This window comes from Canis lupus, chromosome 34 (genome assembly GCF_048164855.1).
Source record: "Canis lupus baileyi chromosome 34, mCanLup2.hap1, whole genome shotgun sequence".
NCBI lineage: Eukaryota > Metazoa > Chordata > Mammalia > Carnivora > Canidae > Canis > Canis lupus.
This window is the reverse complement of record NC_132871.1, coordinates 15,724,847-15,745,476: the sequence shown is the minus strand read 5'-3', so window position 1 is coordinate 15,745,476 and position 20,630 is coordinate 15,724,847. Positions and strand designations below refer to the sequence as shown.

Below are 20,630 nucleotides of genomic sequence, written 5' to 3'. Positions count from 1 at the left end.
CTCTCTCTCTCTCTCTCTCTCATGTATAAATAAATAATCTTTTAAGAAATATATCATCTAATACTAATTCATAGTCAAAACTTCCCAGTTGTCCTAAGAATGTTCTTAACACCTGTTTGTCCAAGCCAGGATCCAGTTTAGGTCATTACCTTGGATTGAGTTGTTATGTTCCTAAATCTCACTTAATACATAATACTTACTTTCTCATTTTTAAGAGATTGAGCCAATTATCCCATAAAATAGCTCACCTTCTGTATTTGTTTGCTTGCTTCTGTGTGGTCTTAGTTTGTCCCTCTATACCCTGCGTTTTAGGTAAACTGTGAGGTTTAAAGCTTTGATTACATTCAAGTTCAATGTTTTTGACCAAAACAAAAAATATAAATGTCAAACACTTCGCATTGCCTCACATCATAAGACAATGTTGTCTAGGCATCAGTGGTGCCAAGACTGTGCTGTATTAAAATATACTGTTACTATACTGTTACCTTGTTCCCCTTGTGACCTGAAAGAAGGACTCGATGTGCTGATGCTTTGACACCATATGAATGTCCTATTCACCACCAACCATTTGTCTGAAGTTTTAATGAGCGCTTGATAATCCTTGTGGGAATAAATAATTTCCCTGTGGAGTCTCCTTTTTCTATGTCAGCAGGCTTTATACTGTAGTATATTTTTTAAGTTTTTATTTTGATTCCAGTTAATATACAGTGTTGTATTAGTTTCAATATACAGTGTTGTATTAGTTTCAGGTGAACAATTTCATACATTACCAGTGCCCATCAGGACAAATATACTCTTTAATCCCCATCACATATTTAACCCATCTTCCCACCCACCCCTCATAACCATCAGTTCTCTTTTCTTTTTTTTTTTTTTTTAGTTTTTTTTAAGACTTTATTTATTTGACAGAGAGAGAGTGCCATGTGCACACACACAAGCAGTGGGAGTGGCAGGCTCCCTGCTGAGCAGGAAGTCCGGTGTGGGGCTGGAGCCTGGTGTGGGGCTTGATCCCAGGACCTTTTTGGATCATGACCTGAGCCAAAGACAGATGCTTAACTGACTGCGCCACCCAGGTGCCTCTGTTCTCTATAGAGAATTATAATTAAGAACGTTTCTTCTCTCCCTCCCTCTCTGTTTTTTGCCCCTTTACTCATTTGTTTGTTACATTCTACATATGAGTGAAATCATATGGTATTTCTCTTTCTCTGACTTATTTTGATTAGCATTATACTCTCTAGCTCTATCCATGTCATTGCAAATAGCAAGATTTCATTTTTTATGGCTGAGTAATATTCTGTTGTGTACATATGCCACATCTTCTATTTCCATTTTTCTGTCGATGAACAAGTACATCCATAATTTGGCTATTGTAAACAATGCTGCAATAAACGTAGGAGTGCAGGCATTCCTTTGAATTAGTTTTTGTATTTGGTGGGGAAATAAATACCCAGTAGTGCAATTGCTGGATCATAGAGTAGTTATATTTTTAACTTTTTGAGGAGCCTCCAAACTGTTTTCCACAGTGGCTATACCAGTTTGCATTCACACCAACAGTGCAAGAAGGTTCCTTTTAGTCCACATCCTCTCCAGCACTTGCAATTTCTTGTGTTTTTGATTTTAGACATTTTGACAGGTGTGAGGTTTTAATTTCCCTGATGAGTGATGTTGAGCATCTTTTCATGTATTTGTTGGCCATCTAGATGGAAGTTGAGTTGTAAAGTTCTTTATATATTTTGGATACTAACCCTTTATTGGATATGTCATTTGCAGGTATTTTCTCTCATTCCATAGGTTGCCTTTTAGTTTTGTTGATTATTTACTTTGCTGTGCAGAAGCTTTTTATTTTGATGGTAGTCTCACTAGTTTATTTTTTATTTCATTTCCCTTGCCTCAAGAGACATATCTAGAAAAGAGTTACTATGCCCAGTGTCAAAAAGGTTACTGCCTGCATTCTCTTCCAGGATTTTACAGTTTCAGACTTTACATTTAGGTCTTTAATCCATTTTGAATTTATTTTTGTGTATGGTGTAAGAAAGTGGTCCAGTTTCTTTCTTTTGAATGTGATTGTCCAGTTTTCTCAACACCATTTGTTGAAGAAACTGTACTTTTCCTGTTGGATATTCTTTCCTGTTTTGTCAAAGATTAATTGACCAGATAGTTATGGGTTCACTTCTGTGCTTCTGTTCCATTCTATTGATCTGTGTGTCTGTTTTTAAAACAGCACCATACTGTTTTGATCACTGTAGCTTTGCAATATATCTTGAAATCCAATATTGTGATGTTTCCACATTTTCTTTTTTAAGAATGCTTTGGCCATTCAAAGCCTTGTGGTTCCATACAAATTTTAGGATTGATTGTTCTAGTTCTGTGAAAAATGCTGTTGGTATTTTGGTAGGAATTGCATTAAATGTATAGATTGCTTTGGGTAATACAGACACTTTAACAATATTTGTTCTTCCAGTTCATGAGCATAGAATGTCTTTCCATTTCTTTGTGTCATCTTCAATTTCTTTCTTCAGCATTTGATAGTTTTCAGAGTATAGGTCTTTCACCTCTTTGGTTAGGTTTATTCCTAGGATTTTATTAATTTTGGTACAATTGTAAATGGAATTGTTTTCTTAATTTCTCTTTCTGCTGCTTCATTAGTGATGTATAGAAATGCCCAGATTTCTGAACATTGATTTTGCATCCTGCACCAGTACTGAATTCATTTATCAGTTCTAGCAGTTTTTTTGCTGGAATATTTCAGGTTTTTTTTTTCTTTTTTTAAAGATTTTATTTATTTATTCATGAGAGACACACACAGAGAGAGAGAGAGAGAGAGAGAGAGAGAGGGAGAGGCAGAGACACAGGCAGAGGGAGAAGCAGGCTCCTTGTGTTGCAAGGAGCCCAACACAAGACTCCATCCTGGGACTCCAGGATCACGCCTGAGGGCCGAAGGCAGGTGCTAAACCGCTGAGCCACCCAGGGATCCCCTCTTCCAGGTTTTCTGTATGTCATATCATGTCATCCGCAAATAGTGAAAAGTTTTACTTCTTCCTTTCTGATTTTAATGCCTTTTATATCTTTGTTGTCTGATTGCTGTGGCTAGAATTTCCAGTACTATGTTGAATTAAAAGTGGTGAGAGTGGACAACCTTATCTTGTTCCTAACTTTAGGTGAAAAGCTCTTGGTTTTTCCCCATTGAGGATGATGTTAGCTGTGGGTTTTTCATATATAACCTTTACTATGTTGAGGTATATTCCCTCTCCACCTAATATGTTGAGGGTTTTTATCATGAATGGATGTTGTACTTTGTCAAATTATGGTACACTCTTTATGCACTAATTATGACATGAACCAAGTCATTAGCTTCTTGATCCCTGATTCGCTCACCTGTAAAATGAGTATAAAAAAATGTAACCAATTCACATGGCTGTTGGAAATATTATGAGATAACCATTTATCCATTCTTTGGCCAGTGCCTGATAACATACATGCATTCAGTAAGCATTAATTATTTTTTGTTATTGGGCTTTTTTTCTTATTTCAGCAGTGACAGCTTATGGAACATTATCACATTATCATTCACTGCCAGTCTCAGGTCCTTGGAGCAAATGACATCATATCTGATAAATTGCTGCAACGAAGTTGAGGCAGTTAGACTTTTAAGAAAAACTTATACCATTTTTTAAAGGCAGATTGGAGTTTGTTTTAAATAAGTGTTGCTCAGATTAGATTGGTTCCTAAGGCAGGTTATAGAAACCAATAGGCCTCCATCATGCTCCTTGGGAGAAGAATGCCATTGTTAAGATAACATCTGGGAAATACTGTGTATTGTTTACAGCTCGTGAGGTTTCATTGTAGATGGTATTAAGCTAAAGGTTCTGGAAAGCCTCTTGGGAAAGAAACCTGCTTTAATCAAGTATTTGCTTAATCAGGTATTTTCTAATCTATTTGTCTTTGGACATTACCCATCTCACCTCCACTTTTATAAAACCAAGTAATACATATAAACATTATATTGAGCTGCCTTAGATTCTTCCAAAGGTGTGAATGGAGACTCAAATTGATGACCTGACCCTTAGTGGAAAGTTGGAAGATATCTGCCCCTGGCTTTTGGATCCTACAAAGCCATGCAAATGAGCAGAGTTCTTAAGAGATTTCATTTCTATATTGGGGCAGGTAGGGCAGAAATTAGAGAGCCCATCGTAATGTGACAGCTAAACTCTCTTCCTTAGATTGTCTCCAAACCTTACCAGGACTCCTGGAGGACCTCAGAGTCCATCTCTCCTTTAGGTGTTCCAGAACCATTGGGACTTGCCTAGGCTGACAGGAATGAGTTCCTTAGCTTGATGCACAAAAACCAAAGGGTATAAAAGATGTCAAGTTTCAGAGGAAGACAGAGGATTTGAAGTCAGGCTAACAGGCGTCAGTGTCTTCCCTCTGCCAGGTAGTCACCTGATCCCTGGCCACATCCCTCTCCCTCTCTCAACAGTTTCTTTATCTAGATAATAGGGACAATCAAACCACTTAGATCAAAATTTCAAACGGCTGTGAAATTCTCATTAGATATATAAAAGCATTTGAAAAAATATGAAGTATTATATAAAAGCTCATTAATTTACTGTTAACATCAAGGGTATTATTGCTAATCTGCAAGGCACATACTTGAAGGTCCATGAGTCATTCTTTTATTCATTCGACTTGTCAAATATTTATTGAGCCCTTTACAACATACCAGCCCCTAGGGTTAGGTGCTGATATAGAGTATAGAATTAAGCAAATCCGATCCCTGCCTTCTTGGAACTTGCATTCCATAGTGGGAGACATAAGATAAATGTATCCATTTATGGATACATGTATCCATTTCCATGTATAAATGTACATGGAAATATATGTATCATTATAGTCCCCTCTCCCAGGGTATTGATGTGATATTTTTTAAAGGGAGATATTTCTTATACCTATATATAGATGCATTTTGAAGATATTATCTGTGAACTGTTCACAGAAAAATCAGAAAATGAATTTATCAGTTTAAATAAATGATAAGATTTTTTTCACATAGAACTAGAAGAGACCTTAGTAATAGTTTATCTCAATTCCTTCATTTTGCAGATGAACCCTCAATACTACAGAAATTTCCCCATTTGGTATGTGTGTGTGGGTGAGAGAGAGAGAGAGAGAGAGAGAGAGAGGGTGTGTGAGAGAAAGAAAGACACCAAGGATCTTGAAGCAGGAGTTAGAACCCAGATTTCTCTTCCCCTAGTCAGTGCTTTCTTTTATTTTATTTTATTTTATTTTTTTGGGGGGTACAAACTGGACTTTATTTGAGCTAAGAAACACCTTTTTTCAAATATCTCCACACCCACTACAGCAGGCCCTTACTGTCTGGCCAGCCTGGCTAACATCCTCCTTCCCAGACAGAGCATCCGGGCGGGCCCTGACAGTGAAGAGGGGAGCCCCAGCTGAGCCCTAAACCTGCCCAGAGTGGGTCCTGGTCAGGCCTCCTCATCCACGTAGGGCCCGAGGGCCTCTGGCTTTTAGTCTCTTGTGAAATAGTGTTGTGCCTTAGTCAGTGCTTTCTATTCTGCTGGGGTCCATCTAAAAAAGACCAGCTCATATTTTAACAGTGAGTAATAATTATTACACTTTTATAAAATGAGTTTCAATTACTAGAAATTGGGGACACAGCACAATCGATTTTTCCCATCTCTGCTCCATGAAACATTAATATTTTAATAGATGTTAGTAGGTTATCACTTTTTAAGTTGCTTGGTCAAATTAGTTTAAGAAACACTGCACCCACTCCGCACCCCCCACTTTAGGAATCTGGAAATGAATATTTTGATTATAAAAGATCATTCCTGCAGTATGGAAGCCTCTTAACTATGTAAAACTCCGCATTTTCCATACTTATTTGACTACAGAATCTATTTTGAATTATCTAACCATTAATATGATTACGATGTGCTGGTTGGGAAGTACCACCTTAGTGTCAGTTTTGTTGGCTTCTTAAGTAAAGTTTGTGAATGCCTAATAGTAAACCAGATTATACTACACAGCTTTAAAAAGGGCAGCTTCTATGGTCTTAGGACCTCAGGCTGTGAATAAAGCAACAGCACTTAGTAGGATGCATTTTCTTAAGTTGACCATGTCCTTTTAATCAAGGACTGGAATGGGAAACAATGGAAATTCAGTAACAGTGTGTTCTGATATATCTTTGGAGAGAAAAAATCTTCAAGTTCTTAAACATTATTTCAGGCCTTTTAAAATTTATTATTTTTATTTTTAGGCATCCACAAGCCCAAGGTTCTCCAAAAGGGTGTGATGTCTCCGTAGGACATCCAAATAAGGTAGCTGGACATCTTCTGGAATGACTGTGTATCTTTATTTCAGACTTGTCCAAGTCGATGACTGTGAAGCTTGTCTGTGACTGCTTGGTCAGGTCATCCAAACATGAAACTGTTAGTGATATTTTGAAGTCTTTGAGACAAAAGCCCAGCTTGCTAAAGAACTTTGGTTCAGCAGAGAGACAGGGAGGTACAGTGAAGAGAGAATCAAAAGCCTGGAAATTTGCTGCTGAGAATAAATGCTAGCTGCTCCCCGAGGTGATTTGTCTGTGCACTCCACTCTCTACAGATGTTAGAGCCTCTTTTTGAGTAAGGACCCGAGGTTCTTTGGTAGCACTTTGATATCCTGCTCGAATTCAATATGTGAAATGGAGGCGTCTCTCTGTGACTTGGAGCCCACAGCAGGCTTTGAAGTCTGATCCAATTTTTGCTGCCTACTATTTGATGTTGAAAGGATGAAATGAAGAAAATGTACAGTTTTTGCCAGTAACTCTGCTGAGCATATGTAAGATTAAAAAAACAAAATCCTTTGGATGATGTACTTAGAAATGTTAAGTAGATTAATACCTTCCTATAGGTTTTCTTTTTTCTTTCTTAGGGATAAAAATTAAGCATAGGAGAAAATCAGCACATAGCTGTTTTTTTATATTCTGGACTATAATTAATTTAAGAGGGGGCTAGGTTGACTTGTTCAGAGGAAGAAATTAATGAATTAAGCAAAAGGTCCTGAGACTTTGCTACTAATTGCCCTAGGGAGAGGACCTCCACTCAATTCTAATGCAAGACGGGGGCAACTCACAACATGACCCCAGTATACTTACCTTCTTCTCCATATCATCAAGGTTAAAGGTCCCTTAGTTAAATGTAAGCTATGTCCTTAAGGCTGCTTCATCAGAAGATAAAAGTATGTTTCTCCTATTGGGTCTTTCTGAAGCACTCCGTTTCTGGGACTGATCTGCTGTCTTCTTGGACATGCCATGCTGCCCCAGGTCTCCCAGGACCAAGTCCCTCGAGGGGAGCCCCTGCAACACCTGGTAAGAACATTTTGAATTGCATGCTACTTCTACTTTTTGCATGCTTGTGTATTTTTTGATGAGTTGTTTAGGCAAAACTGTCCAGAAGGTAGGACTCATATAGTAATATGATCTAGTGTTAGCAAAAAGTTCAGATTTGTGCAACCATAAAGGTTGGAAGCAAAATTTGTGTTAAAGGAGCCATTTACTGCCTTCTCATCCCACTCAACTTTACTTCTCTGAGGGAAGAGAATAAATATCAAAGGCCATTATTTCCCTTTAGCTCTTAAAACCTCAAATTAGGGACCTGCTTCACAATATCATTTCGTGAAAGGAAAGATAAACAATTGACCCAGCTTTCAGTAGAACAGATCATTTTGGGTCAAAATCTAGGAGTTGGTAAGGAATATGGATTTAGAGAGCAGTTGTGCTCTTTTGGCAACACTACCATTCTTTCAGCAGGAATACACACATCTTGCCATACACTCCTTTGGGAAATAGCTTTTTATGTCCCCTTTCTAAATTCTTTTCCATAGAACATTGTGAAAGTTAGTTTGGGGGTTTATGTGTGACTATAATCAACATTCTAGAAGACAAAATAGAAGCATGATCATAAGAAATATATATGAATCAGAGGATACTAAGAGTAGTGTGGACCATTCCAAAGAAAGAATGCATTTCAACTTAAAACATGGACATTACACTTAATGTCAACTTCACCTATTTTTCTGAAATATGCAGTAGATATAGCCTTTCCTGTTGCACTTATTTTTTCCCTCCAGTCTAGATGGTTTTCTCTTTGGTCTGCCACCATACCATCACTATTACTTTTCCTTTCACTCTTGTAAATAGCATCCTAAGTAGTCTTCCTGCTTCCATTCTTTTCCTCCTCCAACTTATCTTCTGCAGATACCTGAGGAGTTTTTCTAAAGCATACTCTGATCTTAACATTCCCTTCTTCCATACTCCTCCATGGCTCCCCATTGCTTCAGCATCAGCTGTAAACTTCTTGATGTGACATTCAAGGCTATCTCTCTTATGGTCATAATTTTCCTTTCTAGCTGTATCTTCCACTGATCTCTCTTTCTCATTCTGTGCTTTAGAATATCCAGACTGTTCTATATTCTCCAAGTATGTCTAGTATGTCTTTTCTCTCCTCTGTGACTTCGCTCACATGGTGCCCTCTGCCCCATCTATCCTTCTTCCCTGTCCATTTTCAGTCCTCTCCATTCTCTTTTTGTTTTAGAGAGCATGAGCATAGTGGGGGGGGGGGGGGGGGCGGGGTCAGGGGCCTACGGGGAAAGGGACAGAGAGAGAGAATCTTAAGCAGGCTCCATGCCCAGCACAGAACCTGATGCAGAACTCAATCTCAGGATCGTGAGATCATGACTGGAGCTGAAATCGAGAGTCAGATGCTTAACCCACTGAGCCACCCATTCTTGATTCCCCGTGGTTCCCTCTTCTGTGCCCTTTGACTTCTCTTGTAGTACTTACCATATCCTGCCTTACATTACATTTTCATTTACCTACTAGATTGTAAACTCTCTGGGCTTACATCTTTTCATTTCTGTATTCTTTCTCCCAGCCTAGCCTACACCCTCTAACTGAATTCTTGAGCATACCAAGTCATGAAGAAATATAATGGAAGCAAGAATGTAATGAAGCTCTTGAATGAGTCAGTGAAAAGTTTTATTTATTTATTTTTTTAAAGATTTTATTTATCTATGAGAGACACACACACAGAGAGGCAGAGACATGGGCAGAGAGAAGCAGGCTCCCTGTAGGGATCCCAATGCGGGACTCAATCCCATGACCCTGGGATGAGGGTCCTGAGCCGAAGGCAGACGCTCAACTGCTGAGCCACCCAGGCATCCCTAGAAAAAAGTTTTAAATGTGTTTCTAATAATCCTGGAATAAAATGTCTCTTAGTCACCCCCAAAAAAGGTATAGAACACCAGTGGAACAAGCTAAAATGATCCAAGCTGTTTTATTTTTTTATTTTTTTTCTAGTTGTTTTATTTTGTTGCTGTTGCTTTGAGTGGCATTGAAGGATAGGTTTAGGCAAGACAATGCATTATGTAAATCAAATTCTCCTTGACCTTAGAAAGCAGCAAAGAGAGATTGAAAAACAAAAGCTTTCCAGTTTTATGTCTTCAAGGTTATCAGCTGCCGAAACAAGAGTATATTCTGTGAGACATATTTTAACAAGTTATACCTTTGTGTTTAATTTTTTTGCCTTGAATTAGCCATTATTTCAACCTATATTTCTGTGAAAAAAAGAGAATATTGTGATCTTTTCGGTGTAAAAAAAAAAAAAAAACCCACTAACATCCAACAAGTTTGCTTTGTAACTTGCAATGGATGCTAATAACTTCACTGTTGTATGAAGTTGTCTGGTGGGGTGGGGGATGAAGGGAAGCAGGGAATAAATCTAAAGTTAGGCCAGCTCTGTTCAGGGCAGGCATGCAAAGAAGTATACAGATGTGGGGCTTGTACAAAGGCTGTCTTCAGCCCGTTAGTCAGGGAGTCTCAGAAGTGTCCTTAATTGGTACATTTGAGCCTGACTCATTTTCGCATAGGAGAGGAAAGCACAGTACACTCAGGAAGTGCATAGTACGAATCACTTTGTGACTAATCCAAGTAGTGAAATTATTTAATTAGACTGATAGGCATAAATGGACCTGATTTTCCTGTTTAAAAATGTGTTCTTTAGACCTTTGTCCTTTTACTTATTTCATCTATTTACTCAACAATTATTAATAGTTACTAAGTGCCAGGAACTGTCCTGTTCTCACACTTCTCATGCTGTTTTAAAAGATCAGTTTTAGCTTGATTGTTTTCATTTCCAATTTGCACAGTCAGATATTTTTGTGAATACAATAAAAATGAATATAACTGATCCTTCAACAATGCAAGGGTTAGGAGTGCTGACCTTTGCACAGTCAAAATCCATATCTAACTTTTGATTCATCAAAAACTTAACTACTCATGTTGATCTGAAACCTTACTGATAACATAAGTAGTTGATTAACACATATAATGTATGTTGTATGAATTATATACTATATTCTTACAGTAATACCTAATTTTTTCCTGTTGATCTGAAACCTTACTGATAACATAAGCAGTTGATTAACACATATAACGTATGTTGTATGAATTATATACTATATTCTTACAGTAATACCTAACTTTTTCTTAATTTTTTCAGTATTTCTAAACTGTGCAGTTCATCTGTTTTTTCAAATTGTCACAAATCTTATAAAAATTTCCAATATATTAATTGGAGAAAAAAAAACATGTATAAGTGGACCTACCCAGTTTGAATCCATGTTTTCAAAGGTCACCTACTAGATACATAACCACATATTTGGATGTTGTGTCAATACCAAATTGATCTAAACTTTTCTTAATTTCTTTCTCTAAATTAAATTACTCTTTCTTTACTAATCTTGTTGGGACAAGTAGCAAGTCAGACCACACACCACACACCACACACATCACTAACCCTGTTCTAGACATATGTGATCTATCAGGGCACAACAGTACAAAATTCCTGTCCTTGACGATGCTATGTTCCAGCAGAGGGAGATGACAATAAATAATAAGCATAGTACAAAAGTCAATTGTATAGGATGTTAGAAGAGTCAAGTGTTATGAGGAAGGAAATACTGTAAGTGAGATTAGAGGTGGCCAAAGTAGGGAAGATGGGTTTGGGGGATGGTTGCACTTTTAAATGGGGTGGTTAGTGTCAGCTTCATTGAGAAGGCTTGAAAGTGGTGACCTAATTAGCCATGCAGTATTTGGGAGAAGAGTATTCTAGGCAAAGGGAATACCTATGGCAAAGGCCCTAAGAGGAGAGCCTGCATGGAATAGGTGAGAAGGAGAAAGAACCCCAGGTGATGGGAGCTAGGAGAGCAAGAATGGTAGAAGTTGAGGAGCCAGATGATGCAAGTAAGTACTTCTTTTTTTTTTTTTTTTTTAACTTTTACTTATTAAGTAATCTCTACCTTCAGCTGGGGGGCTTGAACTCACAACCCCATGAATCAAGAGTTCTATGCTCGGGGCACCTGGGTGGCTCAGTTGAATGTCAGACTCTTGATTTTAGCTCAGGTCTTGATCTCAGGGTCTTGAGTTCAAGCCCCACAGTGGGGCTTGGGTGGGGGTGGGGCCTACTTAAAAGAAATTTTTAAAAATTAAAAAAAAAGAGTCACATGCTCTACTGACTGAGCCAGCCAGGTGCCCCGTCAGTACTTAAAATGAAGACTCTGATTCAGTAGGTCTGGGTGGCACTAAAGATTCTGCAACACCGGTGAGCTTCCAGGTGGTGCCAGTATTGTTGCTCTGAGGCCCACAATAGTAAGAGTATAAACTTAGTGTGTGAAGTTGGCTGAGCATTTTTAGCTTAAGAGTGATATGAACTAAGTTGTATTTTAAAATGATTACTCCAGCCCCTGGGTTGAGGATAGACTACAGACCTCATCAGTGAATGAAATATTCTGGCTAAGTGTCATTTTCCAGGTAGTTGAAATTTTCTAAAACCTATGACTTCCTTTCATACTAAATATAATGAACATAATTCTTTAGTGTCTCAGGACGTGATCACTAACAACAATTATCACACCGGGCTATAATGCAGAGTCCTGGACACCATTGTGAAATGGGACCACCTACCCTTTCTTGTGGTAACTCACCTAAGTGAAGCAGTTCTTCCCTTGGTTATCTTCTCATCTACAAGTAGTATAAATTATTCATATTTCTTTTTTTTTAATTTTTGAAGTAAGCTCTACACCTAGGGTAGGGCTTGAACTCATGACCTCAAATGAAGAGCTGCGTGCTATACCAACTGAGCCAGCCACATGCCCCCATATTTCTCTTTGAAGGTCAGAAAGTCATTGCACTTGCTACATTGCATTTTAACTACATTGGCTCTTAAAAATGGAGCATGGCACATTTGTAGGGAGCTGAGGAGCAAGTGGAATTGCACTGGACTCCCAAAGGAAGCCCAATGGCATTGCACTGTGTTGGACGGTGATAGAGCCCTCAGAGTGTCTAATGTCAGGTTTAGTGATCTGATTTCAGATCTGAAGTGGGCTGTCCGCCCCATACTTCTACCCAGTCTAATGCCATCTCCCTCATTTTTCTTTATCTTTCTTGTTGCTCATTACTGTTATTGATATTGGCATTAGTTCAGCTAGCAGAAAGCAAACTTGGGCTCTATTTTATCCTTGAAACTCTTGACCAAACATCTCCGTTTTCCTGGAACTGAAGGGTTTTCCAAGATGTGGGGTTTTGCCTGCTAATGCTAGGACAGTCCCAAGCAAATGGGGACAAGTTGGTTACCATATTACAATATCAGAAGTTGAACTTGCTTTGGGGAGGAACTGTTTTTTTCTTTGAAACCACTGTTTCAGGCAAGACAAAGCCTTAGATCCATGTGATAGAATTGCCTCCCACTGCCTGCCTGTGTTTGGAAGGGGTTACAAGCAGTTTGCCATACCGCAAGCACTGTGACGATAAAGGGCTGGGGTGTCATCACCCATTTGACAGAAAGAGTGTGTTCCTAGAACAGAGTCTCAAAGGCAACATAATCTCTCTTGAGAAAGACATGTAAACCAAACCCTATACAGAGGGAAGGCTACTAGGCCTCCCTTACCCGCATCCGATGCCCTTATGGAATGCCACACACAAGACTTTGAGACCTCTCATATATGTGTAGTCTGTGGTACTCTGAATCCCTCCTCTTTTGGGCTCCCATTGGCCTGAGATAGCTTTTCTTCTTGCCCGGGTGCCACAGAATTCACTGTAAACCCTCATCAAGGAGACTGGTAAAGCCTGTCTCAGGACTTTTCTTGGTGAGATAGTAGAGGAATTACAGGCATGGAATTCTTATTCTGTTAGCATGGGAAGTGAAAAAAATACCTCCTTGTTAAAAGACCTTTTTTGATGAGTAGTGTTCAAACTTCAGTGTGCATCAGAATCACTGGACCCATTCCACAGCCTGATTTGGGGTAGAGGAGAGGGGGATTTTGCATTTTTATCAAGTTCCCGGGTGACACCACACAGCTGATCTGGGGGCTACCCTTTGAGAACCACTGCTCTAGATGTCCCCTATCTCTATGATATTACATTGAATCAGAGAAAGTGAACTGTACATGTACAAGGCTTTCTATTCATTCAAAAAACAGTCATTGAGCACCTACTGCACATCAACCACAGGCCAGGAAGTAAAATAAAACACTTAGAGAGTAATGTATTTCTAATATCTTGGTTTTTGCAGCTGTTGTTTCCCAAACCAGGTTTGGGAAATACTTTAGTGTCCTTATTTATTTCCAGTGGTCTCATTAAATTCTCAGGAAGTTGTCAAGAACAAAGTTATATTTACTTGTAACTTTGCTATAGAGGAGGCAGAGGGGAGTGTTCCAGGTTTTTTATAATGTCTCAATTTCTAAAATTATTAGGAATTATTGCTTTTAAAAGATATTCTACTTTGCAAACTCTGCCAGCCTTTGCCAGCTTCCCTTAAGGCAAAATTGCTCTAAACTCCACCACATCTGAATATTTGCACAAATCTCTAATATGTATGTCATCACTATAATCTTTGTGTTCTGGTTTTTTGCAAAAGAATTTAGGCAAGGCCAGCATGAGGATTGCATGGTTTGAGGCTTGTGGGCATAAGGGTAGAGGATGGAAGGAGAAGGAAGAGAGGAGATTATAGCTCTCCTAATCCCAAACCTCAATTCTAATTTAGCTCAATTTATAGTAATCATATGCCTTTCTTGTTTTTACCAGATCTGGATTTAGGGCTCATTTGCTTTTATTCTGCTTTTTTTGTAATTTTGGAGAATTCAAATGGAGTGCTGGCTGGCAGTCATGGCAACTGAGGCTTCTGTCCAAAATTATTACTTTCAGGAGGAACTTTGTAGGTTAACTACCACGAGGAGAACATCCATTTTGGTACCTCCATTTTCCCTGAAATTTGGGGTTCTGGATGATAAGGAGACATAGGTCAGCACCATATCTACTTCATCAGCCAGTTGAGGCAGTGAGATTCTGACCCTGCCAGAGGAGTTGAGGCCAGAGGGGAAGTGGCCACAGCCTGGGAGGTCAATTGTCAGCTACCATTCCCAAGGCTGCATGGCTCAGGGAAGGCCTTGTGACAGTCTGTTCTCAGTCCTGCAACTCATTAATGCACATTATGAAGTTGCATAGTTTGGGGCCATTATTTCTGCTTAGATTGTGACTGCAAACATATCTGAAGAAAGTTCAGCAGGAACTTTTCCGGTGCTTTCCTGAGTGTGTCAGGTCAGGATGCACTTTTTGCCGATGCCAAGTGAGGTTCTGGCGCTGACCCAGGACATCAGGCGTGCAGCTGCCAAACAACACAAGGCGCGGGATGTGGGAGGCGAGTTAGGGTACTTGGCTTCCAGAATGGGATGCTGACGGCATGGCTGTAAAACGTGCTGAGAGGAATTTTATTTTTAAATTCTTTTCTTATTTGAAACAGCACATACTCTATAGACTGCCCTGTTAACCTTGACTGCCTAGTTTATTTTATTTTAAAGGATTCTTCTAACTTTACAATTAAACATAGAGTTATATAGTCATGGGAGTAAGGAGTGGAGTGGCTTTTCTTCTTTTTACTTTTGTTTATTTTCCAAGATTAGAAGTGATACTTTTGTGTGTGTGTAATTAGTAGATTTTTTTTTTTTTTAGTAGTAGTTTTGGGTTTTCAGAAAATTGAACAAAATGCAGGAATTCTCATATAGCCCCTTACTTCTTACCCTCCTGCAAGCTTTGCCCATTATTAACACCTTGCATTATTGTGGAGCAGTTGTTACAATGACAAGCCACTGTTGATACATTTTTCACTAAAGTCCACAATTCACATTAGGGCTTACTCTTTGTGTTCTACAGTCTGAGTTTTGACAAATGGGCTGACATGTATCCACCACTACAGTATCATGCAGAGTAGTTTCACTTGCCTAAAAATTCCTTATGGGCTCCAACCTATTTATTCCTCCCTCCCTCCCCATAAGCTTGTGACAACTACTCTTTGGGGGGTGAGAGTTGCTATTTTTCGTTTGTTTTTGTTCTTTTACCGTTTACAAGTTTTCCCTTTTCCAGAATGGAAATATACTTGGAATTATACAGTAAATAGCTTCTTCAAATTGCCTTCTTTCAGTTAGCCATGTGCATTCGAACTCTTCTGTGTCTTTGCATGGCTTGATAGTCCATTTTTTTTTAATCCTGAAAATACTCTGTTGTGTGGGTGTGCCAGTTTGTTTATCCATCCACTTCTTAAAGGACATCTTGATTGCTTCCAAGTTTTGGCAATTATGAATAAAGCTGCTATAAACATTTTTATTCAGGTTTTTGTGTAAGTTTTCAACTCTTTTGGGTAAATACCAAAGAGTGGGATTGCTACGTCATATGGTGAGAGGAGCTGCCCTACTGTCTTCCAGAATAGCTGTACCATTTTGCATTCCCACCAGCAGCTAATAAGAGTCCCAATTGCTCCACATCCTCACCAGCATTTGGTGTTATCAGTAGTTCTATATTTTAGCCATTTTAATAGATGTATAGTAATATCTCCTTGTTGTTTTAATTTGTATTTCCCTGATAACATGTGATATGAAGCAATTTGTCATATGCTTATTTGCCACCTGTATGTCTTCTTTGATGAAGTATCTATTTAGATCTTTTTCCCATTTTTAAATTGTTATTTGTCTTCTTATTGTTAAGTTTTAAGAATTCTCTGTATATTCTGAATACCAGTCCTTTGTCAGTTATGTTTTACAGATGCTTCTCTCAGTCTGTGGCATGTCTTTTCATTTTTTAAAGTGTCTTTAGTAGAACAGTAATTAATTTTTATGTGTATATAATCAGGGAGAAAAATGTTTTCGAATCAGCCTAACTCCCATCTTGGCTTAGCACCCATTCCCCATCCAAAAAAGTAAAAGCAGTCTGAGAAGAACAAGGTAATCTGTTATGTAGAAGTTGAACATACGAGAACATGACACAAGTGTGTTCCCTAAGTTAAATGTAATCAATTTTAAGTGCTGTAGGGAGGCAAGACAGACGTAGTCCAAAAGTAAGAAAAAAAAATCTTGGTTATATGACTATATGCAGAACCATACTAAGATTTTTCTCTAGTTTTCATTTTTCTGTGAGTTTCCTATTTCGTTTTACTTCTTAAGTAATTAGAATTCCTAAAATGACCAGGTAAACTCCAGTTGTCAGCTTCTAGTAAAAACTATTTAGCAGAAGAAAAATTAAAAATTGTTGGCTTAAAATTAGAGAGGACTGGCAGAGAGTGAAATGCATCCTTATTACTCATTCATTTAGATATTCTCAGCAGTGTTTTATTGAGTACCTACTAAGTGGCAGGCGCTATGTTGGATGCTGGTGTACAAAAAGGCAGCAGGATCCAGGCTTGTCTTTGTGAAGTTTACATTCCAAGAGGGAAATAGACAAGGAACTCCAATATCAAGTCTCCTTTCACTGAGACGTTACTAAGAGTGAGCGCTGGATCTGAGCCACAGCAAAGATCCTGGGCCTTGGAAGAGTAGAGAAGGGTCATACAGGCTTAAACCAAAGCTGAGAACTGAAAGGGGGGATCAAGAATTGGCCAGGCAAAGAGGGGAGAAGGGTGTCTCCAACCTTCTGACTGTCCCCTCTCCACTAGGAAAAGCACACGTAGGAGATATAGGAGATCTTGGTTGTTCTTGTTTTTATAATTTTTAAAATTCTGAAATATGCATACAGAAAAAAAATTTAAAACAGAGATGGGCAGTGTAAGAATTATTATAAACGAATCCCACACATAATCACAACTGAGATTGCAAAGAGAACTTGTCCACACCTCAGAAATGTTCTGCACACCCTTTCCTGATTATGACTCTCTTTTTCTTCCAAAGTATGCATCCTAAATATCATAGTTCCATTTTTGCCTATTTTTAAACTTTGCATAACTAGAATCATACAGCATGTATTCTTTGATTTCTAGCTTCTTCTTCTTTTTTCTTCCTATCATTATATTTTTTAAAGATTAACTTATTTATTTTCATTGCTATAGAGTATCCTTTATGTATCCAGTCTTCTGTCACTAGGCATCTGGGTTACTTCCAGTTTGGAGCTCTTACAAAAAAGAAATGTCCATGGTTAATGGTCTTGGCAGTATGGCACAACATGCTTTGGAGTCAGCCTTAAATGGATATCCCAACACTGCCACTCTAACAGTTTTGTGACTTTGGGCAAGTTACTTAACTTCTCTGTGCCTCTTTCTTCTCATCTGTAAAATAGGAATAATAAAAATACCTATAACATTGGATATGCATGTAAAGTGCTTAACACAACACTTGGCATATAGTAAGCATTCAACAGAGGTTTGTCCTGCATGGGGTTCTGTTTCTTACTCATGGGAACATTTCATTTTTGGGAGGGTAAGTTATCTACCAAGTTTATATGGCCTGATTTCTCTGGATCTAGAATTCTAGAAGCCTTTGAGATGCATCTCCTCCACCATCTTATTTTACAGATGAGGAAACTGAGCCCCAGTTGGTTAATACAGAGCTGGGATCTTGGGAGAAATCAAGGAAATGGTGCCTCTGGACCACTCCTATGGCCCAAAGTATTCTTGATAATAATTATTTCTTTAGACAGCCACTTTAGCTTCTTACATGTATTTTCCTCTTTGTTCTACAAGAGAACAGGGGAAAAAAGAAAGCTCAATGGATTGAACAGTTAGCTCTGTGTATAGCAGTAGACTGTGAAGTCTGTTACATTATGTCCAAGCTATTTGATTGTGTATTGGTCAGAGTTTATGATTTCTATCCTGGTTAGGTTCAGAGGCAAGCAGGCAAAATAAGGAACATGGAACCATGCCTTGGGGATTATTGGCATTAAGTATAGGTGCTTTGTTGAGCTTGGAATGCTGTCAAATTCACATTAAAATTACTTGTTATCTTTTTAAAGGAATAGATGCATTTTCTTATTAAACTGTGAAGATGAAGTTGGGGTAATGATAGGAAGGAGAAATTCAAGATAAAAACTGACATTAAATGAGTCCACAATTTACTTCCAAGCAAGAACAATTCACAGTGACTTTCTGTTGCCTTGCTTCAAGTCTGCATTCTATCTTAAACCTGAGCGTTGCCCATCACCCCCGCCCCTCCCCCGGCCCAGACCTTTCTAGTCGCATATTTTACCTGTCTTTCCAGGACTTTACTGGTTAACCCCTTTATTAGCCTAAACTTCCTTGGTCACTGACCCACATTCCGAAGAATTTGTGCACATGTATGTGCACAATGTGTGTGTGTGTGTGTGTGTGTGTGTTTATATGTTTGTGAGCTCTGGCAGCTTTGAAGGAACTTGAGGTCAGGACTTGTCCTTCAAAAATAAGGCTCCAGGGATCCCTGGGTGGCGCAGTGGTTTAGCGCCTGCCTTTGGCCCAGGGCGCGATCCTGGAGACCTGGGATCGAATCCCACGTCAGGCTCCTGGTGCATGGAACCTGCATGGAGCCTGCTTCTCCTTCTGCCTATGTCTCTGCCTCTCTCTCTCTCTCTCTCTGTGTGACTATCATAAATAAATAAAAATTAAAAAAAAAATAAGGCTCCAGATCATCAATTTAATGCATGAGAATAGAGCCTGGCACAAGGTAAGCACTTAATAAACATTTAGCTGCTGCTGCTGCTGCTGCTGTGATTTCTTACCCCTCAAATGAGAATCCCTTCTGAAAGTACCATTTTCTTTTTTTCTTTTTTTCTTTTTCTTTTTTTTTTTTTTTTTCTTTTGGAGCAGCCCAGGTGGCTCAGCGGTTTAGCACCGCCTTCAGCCCAGGGCCTTTTTCTCTTTTTTTTTTTTTTTTAATTTTTTTTTATTTATTTATGATAGTCACACAGAGAGATAGAGAGAGACAAAGAGAGGCAGAGATACAGGCAGAGAGAGAAGCAGGCTCCATGCACTGGGAGCCCGACGTGGGATCTGATCCCGGGTCTCCAGGATCACGCCCTGGGCCAAAGGCAGGCGCTAAACCGCTGCGCCACCCAGGGATCCCGTGAAAGTACCATTTTCCAAGTTAACAGCTCCTCCTTTCATTTCAAATTGTCAAGACTTATGGACTATGCTAGGATTTCTGTAAACTGCTCTTGGTTTTTCCTTGATGTCACCACAAGTCTCAAGAGTTTATCACTTTGAACTTTTACTGCATTTAAGAAGAGTAGGACTAATTTGTTGGTATTTTCTAGGTCTGGCAATTTGTGTAATGGGAGGAGTTCTGTTTCCTTAATCCACCTAAATAGTATAAGGACTATACCCCTCCCACCAACTCAGATCTCCATTTCCTTTCTTCACTATCCAAAAGGGTCTGTTCAGTTGCTTAGCAGTGAGCAATTAGAACAGCCAGTCTACCTAGACATTAGGCTGGGTTTGTCTGACATATACATGAAGACTCAGTGTTCCCAAAGGGACTCTTCGTTTTTAAAGAAAGAAATTAATGATATCCCTTTTCATTAAATTGGTGCCAGGTATTTTTTCTAAGCAGCCTATTTAAAAGAACAAATTCAAACAGGTCCAAGAAACAAATGTAAGAGCTCTACAAAGCTCTTAAGGGATGAGTTTACATACTATCCTAATTTCAAAGGATAAGTTTTTATGCCCAGACACAATAGCTGGGCTCTCCCAGTGGGCACACACCAACTTTAAATGTCAAACTCTACATTTGTGCAGAAATCAGATAAGTGCAAAGAACTCTAGGCTTGTTCTGTTCTTAACTGATTTGTCCTCCAAAGGACAGTTCATATGCTAACTCATTACACAAGGTCTTGAATGTTTGGGGTGTGGGTGGGGGACAGAACATCCAACGATCCACTCCAAATCTCCAAGGATCAGATTACAAAGTGTCTATTCCATTTGTCATTCACTGCTATATTTACCCATGCTTAGGGTAGTTCAGCCCACAGCATCACACTTGTACCCTGCCTTCTGATTTTCAATTTGGGTTGCCATTTGGGGACCAGAGTTCTTCGCATCTCTTATGGGCTGGCCATTCTTTGTTCTACACTGCATTCTTAATCACTGTTTCTGTTTAACACTGTGGGAAGGCACTGGGAAAAAGTACATCCCATTGTCTCTCCTCTCGGGGAGTTAGCGGAGATGCTCCCTTTAACCTACCACTCTGAGCAAATCAACCCAAATAAGCATAGGGGACACCTGTAAATAACTGCTGAGTGATTAAAGGACAGAACACACCCTGTATAAAGGCTTTGTTTACATTATCTG

General features: G+C 39.0%; 1 protein-coding gene across 12 annotated transcripts in view; it reads left to right on the top strand.

Annotated features, from left to right (window-relative positions):
* The window catches only part of MYO3B (myosin IIIB), a 425,769-nt gene that overhangs the window by 308,609 nt on the left and 96,530 nt on the right, over positions 1–20,630 (top strand). For 9 of the 12 annotated variants that reach the window (XR_012023941.1, XR_012023943.1, XM_072811357.1 and 6 more), the window contains 2 exons: positions 6,278–6,338; positions 7,270–7,369. The exons of 1 other annotated variant lie outside the window; for it this stretch is intronic. Coding sequence is in view for 8 of the 11 variants with exons in the window: in XM_072811357.1 (XP_072667458.1) it covers positions 6,278–6,338; positions 7,270–7,369 (161 nt within the window). In the remaining 3 variants the exon portion in view is untranslated. The remainder of the gene's footprint in view (positions 1–6,277; positions 6,339–7,269; positions 7,370–20,630) is intronic. 2 more of the 12 variants (XR_012023942.1, XM_072811358.1) reach the window with 1 other exon arrangement.